Genomic DNA, 21137 nt, shown 5'->3' on the forward strand with positions numbered 1-21137 from the left:
GGATTCATTTGGGGGCCTGGCAGGGGAGGACATATAATTGGTGCAACCTATGTACATGCACAGGGGCCCAAAAAGGTAAGCGGGTCACCATCGCCTCCAAAAGAAGGTGGGATTATGGTATTATGAGGAGCTATTGGACTACAAGGGGCCCATATACTCATCTTCAGTAGGGGCCATTTTTGGCATGTGTGCCAGTGGGGTCTCGTCTGGGGGTTTATTGCCGATACCGGTGTTAGATGGGACTCCATGATGTCAAGACCCCAATAAGAACAAGACAAAGTTCCGGGGTACAGCCTAAAGAACCAGTAACATGGCTGTGTGGGGCCCAGTAATTTCTGATCGGGTTTAGGTACTGAACCCCATTAATTAGGTTAAATTTAGGTGCAGATACTACTTTACCCATGACCCAAAACTATTGGGTGCCACTATTTACAATGACGGCCTGGTAACCAGAGGCAAAGCTCCTGACGGATAGACCTATTGGTCTGATGAGGATTCTGGTATCAGTCTTGTCGTTTCCAGCTCAGACTTCACAGAAGAAAAAAATCCCAGCGACACATGTAAAAGAACAATGTTCTGGGTTTGGGTAACATCTGTTATTTCCATATTTCCCTCTCATTCAAAACTACAAATGGGAGATGATGAAAAACACATTTGTGCAGAGACCGACACTGGACACCCAGGACTGTGATTTAATAACGTGTGTGTAGCTGCGCGGAGGCCCCGGCCGTGACGGAGAATTCCAGTCACATTCCCCAGGGCTGCAAAATAATGACCCTTTGTTCCAGAGAATAGCATTTTATTCTACGTGTCCACTGCTGAGATTTTATATTTATTCCTGTCGTATTCTGATATAAAAGCCATAAAAACGAGAAGATCATCATCCAAACTCGGCCGGGGCGCCTTACCAGAGAGAATGTCAGTCTAAATCTGGAGAGGATCTCAAAATTATGATTGGCGCACTACAATAACAAAAGAGCTGAACACGTCAGCAGCAGCTGCATACGTTCTCTGCAGGTTTGCTACAATGTGTAAGGGGCTCCCCTTATGGGAAATGGATAAAGAAAACAAGCGCTTGTGAATGGAATAGTCAGGCGGAATAGTTAAAGGGAATCTGTAACCTCATAACCCGAGAGCAGCATAATGTGGAGATAGAGACCCTGATTCCAGCGATGTATCACATACTGGGCTGCTTCCTGTAGTTTTGATACAATCACAGTTTTATCTGCAAGAGATTATCACTAAAGGACTAGTAAACCTGCTGCCAGGGAGTCCTCCATATTCATGAGCTCTGAATAAGCCCACCCCCACCACTGATTGGCAGCTTTCTGTATAGTGTACAAATGAAGTGGCCAATCAGTGGTGTGGGCGGGGTTATACAGAGCTCAGAATTCACAAAACTGCTTGATATGCAGTAGAAAACACAGTGATTTTATCAAAACTACAGCAAACAGCCCAGAAAGGTGACACACTGTTGGAATTAGGGTCTCTGCCCCTACACCATGCTGCTCTCAGATAGGGGAGCAAAATCATGGTGACACATTCACTTTATAGGCACATATTCGCTTTCATTTATAAAAAAAATTAAAAAGTTCCTATATTTCCCATGGAGTCACAGGAGGCTGTATGGGGAAGGGATGACCGTAACATTTCCTCTCATTACTAAGAGGGGTGATAGCATGAAAAAAAGTTCCTGGGGGCAACGACTGCCGTGCAGGGGGCAAAGATAAAAGTGATATCCCCTCTCATTACTTAGAGACAGGTTATAATATGAAAAAAAAAAGTCCCTGTACTTTCCTCTGGGGTTCACCGTAAGAAGTGAACAACGACAGCTAAAATCCCTAGTAAGAAGGGTGATAACATGAAGAAAGGTTCCTGTACATCCTCTCAGGGTTACTGAAAACTTGTGCATTGGAAAAGAAGACATTAGCAGACAGATTGGTAAAAAAGGAGTGATAACATGAAGAAAAGTTCCTGAAAAGTGTCCATTGGAAAAAGAGGACATCTTCTAGACTCGGATTAGTAAAAAAAAGAGGGGGTGATAACATGAACAAAAGCTCCTGTATACCTCTTTCCATCCGGAACTGGCTGATAACCAAGAACAACAGATCAGATTAAACAGAGCGATAATTTGCATTGCATTAGATAAAAACTAGAAGACGCAATGAGGATTAGGCACTTACATCACTTTTCCGAAACTTTGCCTTTAAGCTCTTCATGATTGGTCCATTCAAGTATTCCAAACTTTATTGTCCTTTAGACGCTGTAAAATCAAATAAAATGAATTAACCTTATAGCCACATACAATGCAAAAATTCCCACCCACCCCTCACAAAACAATGCCCTACTGTATCCGCGGAATACAGGCTGCTGTAAACAGCAATGCTTAGAGCGCTGGGGGATTTGCAGGGCTTATCTGCCTCCTCTTGCACAGTGGCACCCCCCCCCCCCGCTGTAGGGAACTGCAGCATAGCTCCATTCACATGAGGTCATGGACAGGAGCGCCGGTGTGCAAGGAAAATCTGCCTGACCTGATTACACAAGTGTGGGCCCCAGAGGATGGACTCCCACAGGTCCGAATAATATGCCATGGACTACTGCTATTTTGTAGGGGGTATTTGCATCTCCAAGATCCTATCCCAATATGTAGCAGGTGTAATAATAATAATAATAGTAATAATAATAATAGCAAATACCTCCAATTAGAAATGTAGCATAGTTCTTCTGATTAGCTGTGTCACTTACCCTATGTGCAGGGCATTAAAATGTAGGTTTAATGGCAGAATATCACTTTAATTTGCACCTAGATCTACTCCAACTGTAACCAGCGCCCTGTATGACCCCATTATGTGCAGAATAGGAGAAGAATGTGGAATGTCTGGAGAGGAGCTTCGGGAAGAATGGCCCCATTTTCTAAAGAAAACCAGAAGAACCAATGTTTTAGCCAAAGACATCACCGGTACAGACGTCTCAGGAGGGAAGTCTATACACTGCATCAGCCTCTGCACAATGGGCCGGGCAGGAATTCGCCCCGCTCACATTCTCCAGCGCCCCGGCCTGAAGGGGACAATTCATCCTGCAAAAAAAATATTCTGCTGTCCTGCATACTGGCTGGATGGTACTTGTAGTCCCCTGATCTAGCATGCACTAAAGGTGACGGGCTGCACGGAGTGGTAGGATCTGACAGGTGAAGGCTCAGACCATATTTGCCCCGGTCCAGAGGTCCAGTGGTTGAACTTCTCATGCCCCTTTTCCGATAAGTGATTGAGTGAAGTCATGCCCCCTACTTAGTGACCTCGTAAAAAAAAAGTGTCTAAAAACACATCGAAAATATGGTGCAAGTGATGAAACAGTTTTTTGGTAGAAATTACCCCCAGAATTCCATGGCATTTAGACGGATATAGGTGTCCTAATATGGCCATCCATTGAGGGTCCCAATAATAATTTATAATAATAATAATATTGTCTGCCACAATACTGTCTGCAGTTCCTCCAGGACATGGCCTGCCCCAGAGTCCCCCCATTACAGCTCCTGCCAGTTCCTCCAGGACATGGCCTGCTCCAGTGTCCCCCCATTACAGCTCCTGCCAGTTCCTCCAGGACATGGCCTGCACCAGTGTCCCCCCATTACAGCTCCTGCCAGTTCCTCCAGGACATGGCCTGCACCAGTGTCCCCCCATTCCAGCTCCTGCCAGTTCCTCCAGGACATGGCCTGCCCCAGTGTCCCCCCATTACAGCTCCTGCCAGTTCCTCCAGGACATGGCCTGCACCAGTGTCCCCCCATTCCAGCTCCTGCCAGTTCCTCCAGGACATGGCCTGCCCCAGTGTCCCCCCATTCCAGCTTCTGCCAGTTCCTCCAGGACATGGCCTGCACCAGTGTCCCCCCATTACAGCTCCTGCCAGTTCCTCCAGGACATGGCCTGCCCCAGTGTCCCCCCATTACAGCTCCTGCCAGTTCCTCCAGGACATGGCCTGCCCCAGAGTCCCCCCATTCCAGCTTCTGCCAGTTCCTCCAGGACATGGCCTGCCCCAGTGTCCCCCCATTCCAGCTTCTGCCAGTTCCTCCAGGACATGGCCTGCCCCAGTGTCCCCCCATTCCAGCTCCTGTCAGTTCCTCCAGGACATGGCCTGCCCCAGTGTCCCCCCATTCCAGCTCCAGCCAGTTCCTCCAGGACATGGCCTGCCCCAGTGTCCCCCCATTCCAGCTCCTGCCAGTTCCTCCAGGACATGGCCTGCCCCAGTGTCCCCCCATTCCAGCTCCTGCCAGTTCCTCCAGGACATGGCCTGCCCCAGTGTCCCCCCATTCCAGCTCCAGCCAGTTCCTCCAGGACATGGCCTGCCCCAGTGTCCCCCCATTCCAGCTCCTGCCAGTTCCTCCAGGACATGGCCTGCCCCAGTGTCCCCCAATTCCAGCTCCTGCCAGTTCCTCCAGGACATGGCCTGCCCCAGTGTCCCCCATTCCAGCTCCAGACCGTTCCTCCAGAATAATGTCTATTCACTGTCCCCCATACCAGTGCTAGATACTTATTACTTTAAAAAAAGTTCCATGCACACAGTGCCCTGATACCAGCACCAGCGATACAGTTCTCCCTAAAATGTCCCCCATATCAGTGCCAACCTTATACAGTGGCAGCGATGTATCTCCCCAATGTCCCCATACCAGCGCAGCCGCACGGTGCCTCCATAACACTGCCTCCCACAGTGACCCCACCATACCAGATCCAATCAAACAGTACTCACACCATAACACTGCCAGTAACACAGTGTCCCCAGAGATGGTGAGTAGTGAGGAGCGAGTATACTCGTTGCTCGGGTTTTCCCCCCCCCCCCCCGAGAGGCTCGGGTGGTCTCCGAGTATTTGTGACTGCTCAGAGATTTAGTTTTCCTTGCATGATTTACAGCTATTAGCCAGCTTGATTACATGTGGGGATTCCCTAGCAACCAGGCAACCCCCACATGTACTCAGACTGGCTAGTAGCTGAGGCAAAGAAAACTATATCTCCGAGCACTAAAATACTTGGCGACCACCCAAGCATGCTCGGGAAAACCTGAGCAACATGTACACTCACTCCTCACTAATGGTGAGCACTCACATTCATACACCTAGCTGTGCTGGAACCTGTCACTCCGCTCTCTGTATCAGTGGCATGCCTTGGTCATTTGTCACATCTGTGTCTTTGTGGTCGGCACAGAATGCCATTTTCACCCAAAGTTTAGAAGCACCCACCATTACAATGGAAGATGATGTGCAAGAAAGACGAATGTAGCTACAATTCTCCCCTGCATTTGTGAAAGACGAGTACTTTTATCATCTTTAAGGCCACCATCAGAGAGCCCTGACCCGTGGACAACGATATTGCCCGGACAACGATATAGCCCGGACCCGTGGAGAACGATATAGCCCGGACCCGTGGACAACGATATAGCCCTGACCCGTGGAGAACATTATAGCCCGGACCCGTGGAGAACATTATAGCCCGGACCCGTGGAGAACGATATAGCCCGGACCCGTGGAGAACGATATAGCCCGGACCCGTGGAGAACATTATAGCCCGGACCCGTGGAGAACATTATAGCCCGGACCCGTGGAGAACGATATAGCCCGGACCCGTGGAGAACGATATAGCCCGGACCCGTGGAGAACGATATAGCCCGGACCCGTGGAGAACGATATAGCCCGGACCCGTGGAGAACGATATAGCCCGGACCCGTGGAGAACGATATAGCCCGGACCCGTGGAGAACGATATAGCCCGGACCCGTGGAGAACATTATAGCCCGGACCCGTGGAGAACGATATAGCCCGGACCCGTGGAGAACGATATAGCCCGGACCCGTGGAGAACGATATAGCCCGGACCCGTGGAGAACGATATAGCCCGGACCCGTGGAGAACGATATAGCCCGGACCCGTGGAGAACGATATAGCCCGGACCCGTGGAGAACGATATAGCCCGGACCCGTGGAGAACGATATAGCCCGGACCCGTGGAGAACGATATAGCCCGGACCCGTGGAGAACGATATAGCCCGGACCCGTGGAGAACGATATAGCCCGGACCCGTGGAGAACGATATAGCCCGGACCCGTGGAGAACGATATAGCCCGGACCCGTGGAGAACGATATAGCCCGGACCCGTGGAGAACGATATAGCCCGGACCCGTGGAGAACGATATAGCCCGGACCCGTGGAGAACGATATAGCCCGGACCCGTGGAGAACGATATAGCCCGGACCCGTGGAGAACGATATAGCCCGGACCCGTGGAGAACGATATAGCCCGGACCCGTGGAGAACGATATAGCCCGGACCCGTGGAGAACGATATAGCCCGGACCCGTGGAGAACGATATAGCCCGGACCCGTGGAGAACGATATAGCCCGGACCCGTGGAGAACGATATAGCCCGGACCCGTGGAGAACGATATAGCCCGGACCCGTGGAGAACGATATAGCCCGGACCCGTGGAGAACGATATAGCCCGGACCCGTGGAGAACGATATAGCCCGGACCCGTGGAGAACGATATAGCCCGGACCCGTGGAGAACGATATAGCCCGGACCCGTGGAGAACGATATAGCCCGGACCCGTGGAGAACGATATAGCCCAGACCCGTGGAGAACGATATAGCCCTGACCCGTGGAGAACATTATAGCCCTGACCCGTGGAGAACATTATAGCCCTGACCCGTGGAGAACATTATAGCCCTGACCCGTGGAGAACATTATAGCCCTGACCCGTGGAGAACATTATAGCCTGACCCGTGGAGATCGTCACGGCCCTGAGTGGAAATGCAAGGCTGAATCTATAAGATAACAAGACCGTCTGTCTCTTTATAGCTGATGACTAAGGAGAGAGGAATTTTAAATACATCAATATAAGTCCGAATATAGAACAGAGATTACATTGCTCCGTCTGCGGCTAGACACATGTAAACTGCAATAACTACAGTACACATCTATAAAAGTCACCGTGTAGCAAATTCTAGAGGTGCCAAGTAACACAAAGGCTGGGTCTATCTTCATGGCCAATTTTTTTTCTCTGAAAAAATGCTCACGAAATCTAAAATGAAAAATTTGCAATAGGTCATAGTTAAAAAAAAAAAAAAATCTCTATATCTACAGCTCCGAGGCAGAACTGTGTGTCACCATGGTAACAGACAACAAACAATCCATTTGCAGTCTGATACGGATGTCCCCCAGAAAAAAAAAAAAAAAAAACACACAATAAAAGGGAGTATACACAAGGATCAGACTACAAAGGGGATGTTTATTGTCCGATCCCACGGAGGGGAGCGGTAAACACAAAATTATATTTTAAATTAATGCCAAAGCTATGCTCCATTCTTCCCTTTGGAATCTACCCGGCACCGCTCTGACCATCTCTGCTACACCGGAAAAAAATATGTCACGACCACCGGTCATCTGACTCCGCAGCCAATCAGTATCCTCAGCAGTCAGGTGACTGGTGGCCCGGATGTCATCATTTCCAGTCTGGCAGAGGTGGTCGGAGCGACAGTCTTGGAGTCCGGCGGCGAATATGACCACTTTTGTTAACAAGCAAAGTGAAGTTTGCTGTGAAGACTTAACGAAGAATGAAAAACCCCTTTAAGGAACTGCAGATACAGAAGCTTTTACAAGTGGTGACAAATAAAAAATGGCAACTGGAGAAAAACAGAATACAGGCTGCCACCCATCACAGAGGGTATGCTACCCATAGGGACAAACGCGTAATAAAGGGCCAGGACAGGACCGCTTCTTGTTTTTGGCTCTTCCCCTATACAATGTTTGTCTCTTGTCATCAGCATATTGTTTTTTTACTATAATTGGGGAATGTTATCTCTCCAGACACTGCTGCAGCAGCTCTTTCTCCCCCCTCTCTCCAGACACTGCTGCAGCAGCTCTTTCTCCCCCCTCTCTCCAGACACTGCTGCAGCAGCTCTTTCTCCCCCCTCTCTCCAGACACTGCTGCAGCAGCTCTTTCTCCCCCTCTCCCAGCAGCTGAGTCACATCCCTTCATTAAGCTGAATAAGGAAATTCCCTGAGTACCAGTCATCAGCCAGCTCCACAGACAAATCACTTCTGTACACAGGAGGCAAGTTGCTATATTGACCCACAGGAATACTGATCATTCACTAGGGGGGGGGGGGGGAGAAACATTGTACAAAAAGTTTGTGAAGGAGATCTGCCGAAAGTTTAGGATAAAGGTACCGTCACACTTAGCGACGCTGCAGCGATACCGACAACGATCCGGATCACTGCAGCGTCGCTGTTTGGTCGCTGGAGAGCTGTCACACAGACCGCTCTCCAGCGACCAACGAGGCCGGTAACCAGGGTAAACATCGGGTAACTAAGCGCAGGGCTGCGCTTAGTAACCCGATGTTTACCCTGGTTACCATCCGAAAAGTAAAAAAAAACAAACACTACATACTTACCTACAGCTGTCTGTCCTCCAGCGCTGTGCTCTGCACTCCTCCTGTACTGGCTGTGAGGACAGCCAGAGCAGGAGGATATATACACACACACACACACACACACACACACACAGTGTTACTACATGGCAGCCATGTAATACAGGGCTAGGTTGGGTCCACCAGAGCGGAGGGTGGGATCGCTCCTAAAGTTATCATCTATCCACCTATAGCACTGGTCAACTCAGACAGAAGAGGGCCCCTGTGCGAGAACAATAAGGGCCCAACAGCTCATCATAATGTACAATTTTGGTTCTTTGAAGGCGGGTGTGGCCCCCTTACCTCATGGTCCGCTATGCGGCTGCATCACTGATATGTATGCCCCTGATGTATAGGATACGGGTGAATTTACTCAGTGTTTGGGGGCCTGACCAGCAAATCCAAAACACTGGGTTTCCGAACCAGGGGACAGGAGCATGCTTGACCTCCGCTGCATTCACTGCCTATAGGACTGCTGAAGAGGAGCCCAATAGCTCAACATAACACACAATTCCACCTGTACTGGAGCTGGTAGTGGCCCCCTGACCTCTTGGGCCCCTGCGCGGCTGCACAGGTTGCACCAATGGTTTGTCTGCCCCTGGCCTTGCAGTTCTGGGAATACCCCCTGTTAACATTGGAGAAATTGTCCGGACTTCACCATTTCTGCAGGAACGGATGACCTTCTGATCTCTATGGAGGGTCTCCCATCAGGAACAGGCAGATGAAAATCATATGCCTGATTGTATTTTGTTTCCATCAGCGGATTTCTCCCCTCCGCAGCTCGGAGAGAAGAGGCCAGCTGTACCATCTCTCCTCCATGGACTCACTGATGGATTCCTGTCTTCTGTCGACCCTACTGATTATGTGTCCATGTCAAATTTATAAGGGATCGTTTCCTCTTTAAATCCAAATGGCGTGAAGCCAAGACATTTGCTACTAATGGCCAATTATAAAGTGGTCAATCCTTCCAGAAAATAATGGAGGAGGAGTTGTGGTCAAATTAGAGTCCCCTGGGCGCTAAACCACTGCTGACCCCGATAGTGGTGTTTGTGTTGAGTTGGAAGGAGGCTGAGAACTCACAGGCACTTTATCAACGTGTCGCTGACGGCCTAATCTGGTGTTACCATACATGGAAGATGTCCGTCAGGGCCCAGACTCCATAAATACGTCTCCGGAGGGGGAATATAGGATTTATCCGGAAATATGGAGGCAACAAACACAAAAGGGAACAAACGAGCTGGATGGAATCTGGAGCAACATAACAAGTCACGAGATTAACGCAGACTGGCAGGAATGGATTGGTGCCCCGGGCAGGAGACGGCCTAAATAATGCCAGGGCAATGCCACGTCACCATATAGTATGGCATTGTATATCTGTAATGTACAGAAGCCTCCGAAACATCAGATCGATGGGACACCTCCGATACCAGGAGCCGAATAAATACGAGAAAGAAAAAAAATGGACCGATCTCACCATTGTGATCTGTAGACAATTTTCACCCATTTTTGGTACCATTTTAAAAACAGACAACACATCGATGAAATATAAATGGCATCGGATCGCTGCCAGTTTTTTTCACAGATCCATTGCTCTGCATTCAAGAGTTTGATCCCCGACTCGGATCAAAAAAAAAAAACAAAAAAAAAAACAGACAAGTCTCCATTTGTTGTTTTTGAAGCCAAAAACAAACAAAAAACGTTGACTAGAGGCCTGAGAGTTCTCCGCACAACAGCAGTTCTAGTCCTGACAGTGGACGCAAACACGGGCCCTCGGGTGTCTATATCGATCTATAATACTGTGACCGGAGATGATTTTGCACACATCATAAAATATGGGTGTAACACATGAGAAATCTGCGCTTCTTTGTGACGCAGTAAAATATATGACCTTGTCCGTGTCATAAAAGAAGAAGATAAAAACACCGTCACCCACCGCCAGCTGCGTGTGACGGACAGGCAGCGGCTGCTCTGAAGGAAATCAAAGCTGAAGACGTCTTCTAACAATACATGGAGAACAATGGGATCAGAAGCGGCAATTTACTGGATAATTCCAGGGATTTCTTGTAATGTGGCTGTAAAGAGGCAGCGCCAAGCTTTCTAAACATTGGGCAGTGTCCTGTTATAGGCCGTAAAATGACAACGTCACTAAGAGTTTCATTGATGTGACATTACTGTGTGATCAAGTCTTTTCAGAGATTAACAGGGATTATCGCATTTTCATTTGACTCAGACCAAGAAATAATTTAAAGTCTTAGACCTTGTTGACTGGCTCCATAGATATCTACACTATATGGAGAAAAGTATTGGTCCGCACGTCTCAAACATGGACTTCAGAATTTCCATTCAGTCCAGTTGTCCCCCGGAGTTTTAGCCTAGTTGCCCCCCTGGTGTATAACAACATCAGACCCAGTTGCCCCCCCATGTATAACATCTGGCCCTGTTGCCCCCCCCCCCCAGCGTATAACATCCAGCCCCTCGCCATGCCGTCTGCCTTTACCACCAGCCATTCCGCCACATTTTAGTAAAGTGCCCACTGATGATACCAGTGCGGTCCTGTAATAGGAGCTACGAGCCGGTCCATGACATTTCTTCCTCCTGAACCTTCTCCCATAATCTGTGAGTGATATTACAGAGAAGTGAAAAAAAAAGCGCAGCAACTCAGCCACGAAGTGGAGACCCCAAACATTACAGAGCAGGGGGCCGAGTGTTGTGGAGCAAAAGGCAGAAAAGTCACCACCACTCTGCTGACCCCATAACTGTAGAGTCCAGACCTCCTTTGGTATAACATGAGCACAAACACTGCTCCCCCTCGCCGGGAGCTTCATGGCCGAGCAGCTGGATGCAGCCGTACATCACCAAGCACAATGCTGAGCGTTCGGATGGAGTGGTGTAAAGCCGCCACCACTGGACTCTGGAGGAGACGTGTTCTGTGCAGTGACGGATCACAGTTCTCTGATGGAGGAGCCTGGGTTTGATGATTCCAGGAGGACGTTACCCCCTGAAAGCATTGTTCCCCCTGTACAGTTGGTGGAGGGGGATAATGCCATGAGCTGTCATCAGGGGGCGGCCTCGGCCCCTTAGTTCAAGAAGGGAAATCTTAATCTTCAGCACAAGACATCGTGGACAATTGTGGCTTCAGCTTTGTGAGAACAGTTTGGGGACAGGACTTTTCTGTTCCCCATGACTGAGCCCAGTGCACAAGGTCCATACGGAGTCAGTGCCCCCATGACAGTGTCAGCCAGCAACATCGCACGCGAAGAAGAGTCTGAACAGCAATACTGCCCCAGTAACAAAGATGCTGCAGTACCCCCCAAACTATGGTCAGTGCGAGTGCCCGAACATTGCCATCACAGGGTCACAGTCCGTCCCCCATAGCGATGCCAGATACAACAATACGGTCATAAGCAGTCAGTTCCCCATAATAGTGTCAGACACAATTGGTTCCTCTATACCAGTTTCAGATCCTTAAAACACACAGTATCAGTACCTGGAAACAATACCAGAAACAATTAGTGCCTCCATGGTTGCATCAGTACCCTGTAACACTGCCAGCAACTACTAGAGACCCCATACTGTAGAAAGACAGTGCCAGCTTTTATACCATTGTGCCCCCCATACTGTTCCCACACTCCGCCATCAGCAGCTGCTCACATGAAACTTCTCCTTGTGCCGAGTTTAGGTAGCCAGGAACCACCCGGCGGCCGGGCCACTTCTGCATTAGTGGAACCATTTTACTCATCCAGAACTCTGCTGAATATGGGAAGATTGGTGGGTCGGCTTCTTCCATGTGGTTCGCCACAAAACATGACACCGGCTTATGAGCAGACATATGACACGACATGCATGATTGGGAGTCATTTCTGAGCAGTCATCAACTAGTCACATTTATTTGGTGCCTGAACCCACTGCCTGTCCAAGATTAGCAAAATAAAGTAAGCTTTCTTCCAAAAACAGCGCCACCCCTGTGTACGGGTTGTGTCCGGTACTGCAGCTCAGCTTTATTGGAGTGGAAGGGCTGAGCTGTTTCTGGAAGAACGTCGCCATGTTTTTCGAATACCATTCGATCCCTGTAATCCGGGAAAACAGACGTCGTCCATAGGGGACTTGAATCTGCGATTGTTTCATCCCGTGCTAAATATTGCAATCGAGGGTTCAAGTCCCCGATGTCGGCCCATCACATGCCACAAGACGGGCCTCTGTGTGAACGACGTCCGCAGGTCACACCGTACCGGCCGCATTACTAATTCAGCTCTGCTCCTTCGCACCGCATGGCCGCCGTCCTATTAGGTCGGCTCTTCCTCACAGAATCTATTTTTCATGAGGCTTTCGCAGCAGTAGGGTCACCGGTATCACCGAGATAGAGTTACACCGTCTCTTGGCCTGCAGTCAGCGCCTCGCTGGAGCTCGAAGCGTCAGTTTAGTGTGGACTTAACAAATAAACGCCAAGGAGTGAAAGATCAGGTACCATGGCCGAAAACCCGCCATTACCTCACCTACAAACGTCCCCGATAAATAAATATAAGGCATTATGGGGCAAATTTATCAAAAAACTAAAAACAGCCATAGTTGTTCATAGCAACCAATCACAGCGCAGCTTTCATATCATCAGACCTGTTTAAAAAATGATAACTGATCGCTGATTAGTTGCTATGGGTAACTAAGGCCGTTGTGATAATTGAGGCCTAGTCGTTCCCTTCCGCCATAGTGGACGGTGGAAAATGGCCGTCATTACCACCCTGAATGATAAACATGCCTAGATATATCAGAAATATATTGTCCTGTGCATAACTAGGCAGATACACCATTTTAGGAGTCAATTGCGAAATACGTTAAAGGGGTTTGTTATTCAGGACCTCTCTCCTCCGTATCAGGAGGAGCGAGACGTTTGATGTCAGGCTTTGAGCAAGGACGGGAGGAGTCCATCTATTAAATAGATCGCGCATGCACTGCCCGACAAACAGACACAGTGGCAGTAGCGCCTCTTATCTACTGATGTGGAAGTGAGAGGTGTTGCACATCCCTTTAAGAGAGGGGACCAGATGAGGATTTATTAGCTAGAGCGGAGAGAAGTTATAAGAAGAGCCTCTGGAAGAACTGGTCATGTTTTACAAAGACAACCCATTGATTTCAGTAGACACTGTGTAATACCTCATTTCCCCTTTAGGGGCGCTGTAGGAAAAACAGTCCTTGATGCCAGGTTTCCCCACAGATTACAGCTGATCACTTAGGTCTCACAAGCAGATATTCCCCATAATGAGGGCTGGGTTCAGGTTGATGCGGGCCCTTGGGCGAGTTCCATTGGGGCCCAGTTTGATTTCCATTTTTATTCCTCGCTATAACTTTTGTTGTATTTTTCATTAAATAGTGTTGTATCCAGGCTTATTTTTTTGCGACACGAGCTGCAGGTTTTATCCAGATGAATTTCTGATTATTTTCTCTCAGTCCCCTTTATTTACCCATCTCTTACAAACCTCTGTTGTGTTTGACAGCAGCATTTAAGAGGTTAAACTGCTGCGATCATAGCTGGCAGTTACACATTAGATGGCTGTCAGTTGAACGATGCTGCTGACGATCGTTCTGCTGACAGTCATCTCAGCCGGCTCTCCCATACACAGGAACGCTCACTCCGCCGAGCACTCCTGGTTCTCTAGGAGAAGGCTGCCAAATGACAAGTCGGCCCGTGGCAAGTCTCAGGAAGAACAATGTGATCGACAGTCTGAAAGCGGACATGCACGACTGACATTTCTCCCGGCCAGTCGGTTGGCGCTCCAAAGAACATTAGAGCGTCGGCCAAACCCATTGATATTGGTGGGTTCGGCTGACAGTCTGAGGTGTACTGCTCCTGAGCCCACTATACACACAGTGCGCACGTCCTCCGTACTGCGGATGTCGCCAATGGAAACCTGGGCAGAGTGGGCGCCATGTTCTGACGATGGCCCACATCGTAATGTCATTGGGGGAGTAATAAAATAACCTCTACACATATCTGGTAATCATCTTTCGTATGATAATGTCCTCACTACAAGCCGCTTCTCTCTGATGGAAACAAGTGACAATGACAGGAAAAGGAACAAAGAAACGCAGCAGCGAAGTATCAGATATCTCCGACCGACGCAATAGAGGAAGATCCTCCGTCCAGCCGTAATGGCAGAAAGATCACGTTCCCTGGAGAGCAGCAGATCACACCGTGAATGGACCATGTAGTGTCCTCTGGTATCAGCCGCGCCACAGTGAACATATAATTTGTGCAGAACAAACCAAGAAAATACACAGAATTCACCTCAGCAAAGGCAACAACCAATATGGCTGCCATACCAACCAACACAGGCGTACCCCCCACCATATTTATAGACACCTGAGTGATAAACTGACAGGAATTATACAGCATGGCCGTCCCGTACCAGCTACACAGTATGGCCGGCTCGCACCACCTGGCTACACAGTACGGTCGCCCACACCAACACATTTATACAGTATGGCCGACATCACCACACAGGTATACAATATGGCCGCCTTCTGGCCAGCCCCTATATAGATGGTCACTCACTTTCCGCCAAGTTCCTAAATGGCACAGCTACTGAGTGTAGGATGTATTGATGCATAACAAGACAACCTCTATGTCAGCCATTACACCCAACCCAGGGGTCTTCCCCCAACTTTTTCAACTTCCTTAATAGTATATTTGTATCGGATTCCAGTCTTTTCCTGGCCCCTGAATGGCAATGTTGTATAGATACACATTAATACAGTAGAAAATGCACCAGTGAGTAACCAGTCAGGGTGACAACCAAAACTGCTTCCATTATGGATTATACATGTGTACCCCTCTTTATCAGACTCCTGAATGGCAAATTAGCACAATGTTATGCAAAATGGCCTATAGTATGATGTGGTCAGTGTTTTCCAGACTTGTGAATGTCACAACTAAGGCTACTTTCACACTGGCGTTTTTTAGAATACGTCGCAATGCGTCGTTTAGAGGAAAAAACGCATCCTGCAAAAGTTGTTTGCAGGATGCGTTTTTGCCCCATAGAGTAACATTACCGAAGCATTGACACACGTCACAACCGTCGTGCGACGGTTGCGCCGTGTTGTGGCAGACCGCCGGGAACAAAAAACGTTACATGTAAAGGTTTTTTGCTGCCGACGGACCGCTTTATCCGACCGCGCATGCGCGGCCGGAACTCCGCCCCCACCTCCCCGCACCTCACAATGGGGCAGCGGATGCGCCGGATAAATGCATCCGCTGCATCCGTTGTGCGGCGCATCAAACGCGAGCGTCGGAATCTCAGCCCGACGCAATGTGACGGGCCGAATCCGACGCTAGTGTGAAAGTAGCCTACATTGTACATACATCAATATGGCATAATGAGTCCCCAGCATGGACGATACTACACTAAGCACAGACGTAGTTGCCCAACTTTCCACAACTCCTGAATGCCACAACTTTTCTAGACTCCTGAAAGGCAAATATCCATAGATGCAAATGGATATAGGAAAGGAGGATGTATTGCTGTGTAACGAGGCACAGATAACTAGCAGAGGTGGTCCTCTAACTTTTCCAAACTATTGCAATGGCCAACAACCAGAACCATATACAAATTTACTACAATTGTATCCAGACTACTAAATCCACTGTGCTCCACAAATTCATATTTCAGCTATCCTAAATATTTGCAGCAATGTTAGCAATAGGCGAAGGGGTTTATTTCTATCACCTTTCCTCAAGCAGCATCGTGGGGAGCTGACCGCACGGTCATGGCACCGGGAGACATGGGAAGCCTTTAGCGTGGCTTCATAGTTAGAAACGCTGCATTGCAATACTACAGTATACTACAGTACCGCAGTCTATCGTACAAGCAATTGCACGTTCTGGTGCTCTAAAGACTAATTAAAAAAAGCAATTAAAAAAAAAACAAAACAAAAAACACTATTGTATACTGCATATACTAGATGGGGGCCCGATTCTAACGCATCGGGTATTCTAGAATATGCATGTCCACGTAGTATATTGCCCAGACACATATGTAACAGGTTAAAAAAGACAAAATAAAAAATAAACACTCACCTTTTGAGGGGCTCTCGTAGTCCTGGCGCCTGTGTGCGGTGCACGCGGCAGCTTCCGGTCCAAGGATTGGTATGAGCGCAGGACCTGTGATGACGTCGCGGTCACATGACCGTGACGTCATGGCAGGTCCTTCTCGCATAGCATCCTTGGCACCGGAGCCTGCCGCTTGCACTGCCGAGGACAACCCGCACGTCGGAGGGTGAGAATAACGTTTTTTTTTTTTTATTAATTTTTAACATTACATCTTTTCACTATTGGTGCTGCATACACATCATCAATAGTAAAAACTGTTACCCGCGGCATAACACGGTCCGTTACCGCCGGCATTAACCCTGTGTGAGCGGTGACTGCGGGGAGTATGGAGCGGGCGCCGGGCGCTGACTGCAGGGGAGTAGGGAGGGACTAATCAGACTGTGGCCGTCGCTAATTGGTCGCGGCAGCCATGACAGGCAGCTGGCGAGACCAATCAGCGACGCGGGATTTCCATGACAAACAGAGGCCGTGACCAATGAATATCTTTGACAGACAGAAAGACAGAAGTGACCCTTAGACAATTATATAGTAGATATGAACAGTGTGTACTATCGGTAAGAAAATATTGCAATATTTATTCAATAAGGTAAACGCTGAAAAGAGAAAAAATAAATGGCAGAATTGCTGTTTTTTGTTCACTTCTCTACAAAAAAATATAATAATAATAATAATACTACTAATTAAAAAAGGGATCAGAAACCAATAATATTATTATTATATGGAATCAGAAACCTCTTACCACAAAAGAAAAGCCTTCACATAGCCGTCGCAGTCTGAAAAAGTTTTATAACTATTAACTCTTTAATGGGAAGAAGGACCCACTGGGGCTTTGTCGTCCAAGTAAGCCTGGAGCTAGCCTTGAGCCAGGTTGTCCTGCGTAGATGTCTGTAAAACTAGACTGAATGCAAAGGAGAATGTGTTCATTCACTGACAGCAAGCTGAAAGCCAACAGTATAAACCTACAATGTATCAGTATGGATAAAATACATCTAAAACTAATCCAGATTCTATTATGACAAGTATTAGTTCTGCACAGGTTCCAATAATGTTTCCATTCACTGACAGCAAGCACAGACCTATCTGCAGTCCTGATAGGTGGCGACATGTCAGCACAGACATAGTGCATCACTGAGGAGTCCAGGATCTACGGGGTAAAGCCGCAAAATTGGAACCATAATATCATACTCAGGTTTACAATAATGTTTCCATTCACTGACAGCAAGCGGAAACCTGGCAAACGCTGATAAAGTGATTTACAAAGTTGCAGAACTTTCTAACTAGAAATAAAATCTGGAAAGTCCCATTGAACTAAAGAGAAAAAAATAAAGGCTTTAATAAGGGAACTCCTGGTGCATCGTGCGGCGGCTCCTCACGCTACAGCGAGTTATTGTACAAATTAAGAGTGAGGCGCTCGCTTTATACGGTTCCAGGAAAACAAGGGAGAAGCAGGACCAGCCCCGCGGGCCACCGCAGGAACTGGGGCGAAGCGAGTCATCTGCTCCATGAGAAGTGTGACACGCCAAACCCAGGAGCCATGACTGCAATCAGCAGAAAAATGCCAAAAGAGCAATCGCTGGAGAGAGGCAGGAATAATCGTTCATTTCCTGTATATTATTTATATATATATATATATATATATATATATATATATATATATATATATATATATATATATATATATATATATATATATATATATATATATATATATATATATATTTTTTTTTTTTTTTTTTTTTTTTTTTAAAGCGTTGGAATGCAGAATAGTCGCCCGTTCCTCATAATAAATGGGATGCGATTGTCATGCTGAAGAGAAATTGCACAATTTGTTTGGGGAATTGCACTGTAAGCGATTGTGCGTTTTTAGTTTGCGATCTCTCATTAATCAGAGCATTGATGACCATGGCGGGGAGAAGGAGTATAATAACGGCTATAGACTCCGGCAGTTTATACAGCGCTCGCCAGGAGCGGACCCTTCTCTATAAACCAGGGTCTCTCTAATTGCTTTTGAACAAGAGTCTGCGCAAATTATCTAATTACCTCTAATCCGGGGATTTGACTCACGTCCTGTGCTTCCATCTCTGGCAGGGCGTTGTCGTCTCGGCCCGATGTCTGGAGACTCACACTTAAAATTAAACTTTACAAGGCTTCCCCCCCCCTTTAAATGCATGATACATTCTGCGATAATATGCCATAAATGAAGGTTACTTCTCTGAGGGTCGTGCAGAAAATCCCCTTTGTACAGGATTAGTAACACAGCACTGTTACTTTGTCATAAAACAGCGTCCCACCTGTCCACAGGATTTATGTGGTATTACACCTCAGCTCCATTCACTTCTTTGGAGTTCACTTGCAATGCCAGAATAATCCTGGGAATGGCGCTGTATTTTTTTTTTTTTAAAGGAAGAAATCAGCCATGTTTTCATAATCTCAAACAACCACACAGTAGAATTAAGCAGAGAAGTGATCACAGGAAGTTCTATCTGCTATACTATAGACTGCTTCCAGCTGCTGCACAGACTTGTTATAGTCTCCATAGAATAATACACAACTGATATGGTAGTGACATGGGCCGCCATATGTTACGTACATGGCCAGATTACCACATCATCGCCCCGGCTTCTCTCTCCGGCGGGGATCCTGTTTAGAGCCCAAAAAAACAGGATTCAGACTTGTCCCCAACTTCAAGTTAGGATCACAAGAGTCCAAATTCTGCAACTTTGCACCCCGCTTCTCCATTTTCCGGCACGGTCCGTCTTTTAGGACACAGGAGCATAGGCAATCATATGGCGCCCCCAACGGAAACACGATCGGGCGTTTAGATATGGTCTGAACCGAGTCTAGGAGTAAAGACCCGAATACATCAGACGAAACCCGGCTGAACCTGCTGATTTGGGCAGGGCCGGACGGCCATCTAATGTGCATGTAGTGTGGGGGTCTCATCTCTTCTGTGAGAAGCAATATGAGGGAAGAGAAGGATTGGACAAATTTTCTTAAAAATGCATCCTGTGTGAGCATAGTGAGGATGGCTGGAAAAGACACATCCATCAGGTTCACCTAAGGTAAGGGTTAGAATGAAAGATGGGTAAGGGCTAAGGTACGAGGTCTGAAGAAGGGCCGGGTGAGAGCAAAGGTAGAGGTCTGGAGAAGGGAAGGGCAAGGGAAGAGGTCTGGAGAAGGGAAGGGCAAGGGAAGAGGTCTGGAGAAGGGAAGGGCAAGGGAAGAGGTCTGGAGAAGGGAAGGGCAAGGGAAGAGGTCTGGAGAAGGGAAGGGCAAGGGAAGAGGTCTGGAGAAGGGAAGGGCAAGGGAAGAGGTCTGGAGAAGGGAAGGGCAAGGGAAGAGGTCTGGAGAAGGGAAGGGCAAGGCGAGGGCAAAGGTAGAGGTCTGGAGAAGGGCCTGGCAAGAGCAAAGGTAGAGGTCTGGAGAAGGGACGGTGATGGCAAAAGTAGAGGTCTAGAGAAGGGATGAGCGAGGGCAAAAGGGTAGAGGTCTGGAGAAGGGCCAGGCGAGGGCAAAGGTAGAGGTCTGGAGAAGGGCCTGGCAAGGGCAAAGGTAGAGGTCTGGAGAAGGGCAAAGGTATAGGTCTGGAAAAGGGATGTGAAAGGGCAAAGGTAGAGGTCTGGAAAAGGGACTGGCGAGGGCAAAGGTAGGGGTCTGGAGAAGGGACGGGCGAGGGCAAAGGAGGTTTGGATAACAGACAGGTAAGGGTTAAGGTAGGTTTTGGATAAGATATTTGGATACGGGAGGGGTAAGGATTATGGCAGAGGTTTGGATAAGGAACGAGGAAGGTTAAGGTAGCGGTTTGGAGAAGGGATGGTAAGGGTTAAGTTAGGAGTTTGGAGTAGGGATGGTAAGGGTTAAGGTAGCGGTTTGGAGTAGGGATGGCAAGGGTTTGGGTCAGTTACTCCAAAAGTCTGTAGTGAATGTGCAGCTACATTGTTCATCCCCCTTCAGTGTCTCCCAGATTTTGTGTGCAGTTTGAGGGCGGTTGATAATCGCCGGCGGACAGATGGCATGATGAAGCCCGGGTATAATAGCACAGCAGGGGGCAAGAGGTCGGGATAATCCAAATTTATTTTAATGAGGTCACAATGAGTTCCCAAATCCATTCTACCCACCGGCTTTCTTCCACAACCGTCTCCCCGTGGCTGATGTCACGTCTCTGATACGTAATTGTAATTCCTCCTTATTAATTACAAGCTTCCCATCAAAAGAGTGATTTACCGGAGGTGGAATTATCCAGACAGCTGCGCAATTAAAGGGGGTTTCCATGTGTTTTATATAAAGCTTAATGGGGCGGGGATTCCCATCACAGACATGTGGATAAGCCATAAAATGTCTGATACATGTGGGCTCCTCGTCTCCCACCACAGTGAACGGCGCGGCAGCCTTGTAAGCGCGTTTCTCTCCATTCACTTCTATGGGAGTTCTGATGGAAGCATGTCTGCTCTGTCATCTCAGTACTCCCATAGAAGTGAACGCAGATTACTCGGCATCTGAGGCCACCGCTCCATTCACAGCAGTATAAGAAAGATGCAGAAATGAAAAATTTTACAACTTTATAATAGATGTTTGTAATATAATTTTCAAG

At 48.0% G+C, this 21137-nt stretch overlaps 1 protein-coding gene across 2 annotated transcripts in view; it reads right to left on the reverse strand.

Moving 5' to 3' along the window:
• Positions 1–21137, reverse strand: part of RAI14 (retinoic acid induced 14) — a 102097-nt gene that overhangs the window by 69794 nt on the left and 11166 nt on the right. For both annotated transcript variants that reach the window (XM_069745974.1, XM_069745973.1), the window contains exon 2: positions 2184–2263. In XM_069745974.1, the coding sequence (XP_069602075.1) occupies positions 2184–2219 (36 nt within the window). In that variant the 5' untranslated portion in view covers positions 2220–2263. The remainder of the gene's footprint in view (positions 1–2183; positions 2264–21137) is intronic.

This window comes from Ranitomeya imitator, chromosome 1, assembly GCF_032444005.1.
Source record: "Ranitomeya imitator isolate aRanImi1 chromosome 1, aRanImi1.pri, whole genome shotgun sequence".
Classification (NCBI taxonomy): Eukaryota; Metazoa; Chordata; class Amphibia; order Anura; family Dendrobatidae; genus Ranitomeya; species Ranitomeya imitator.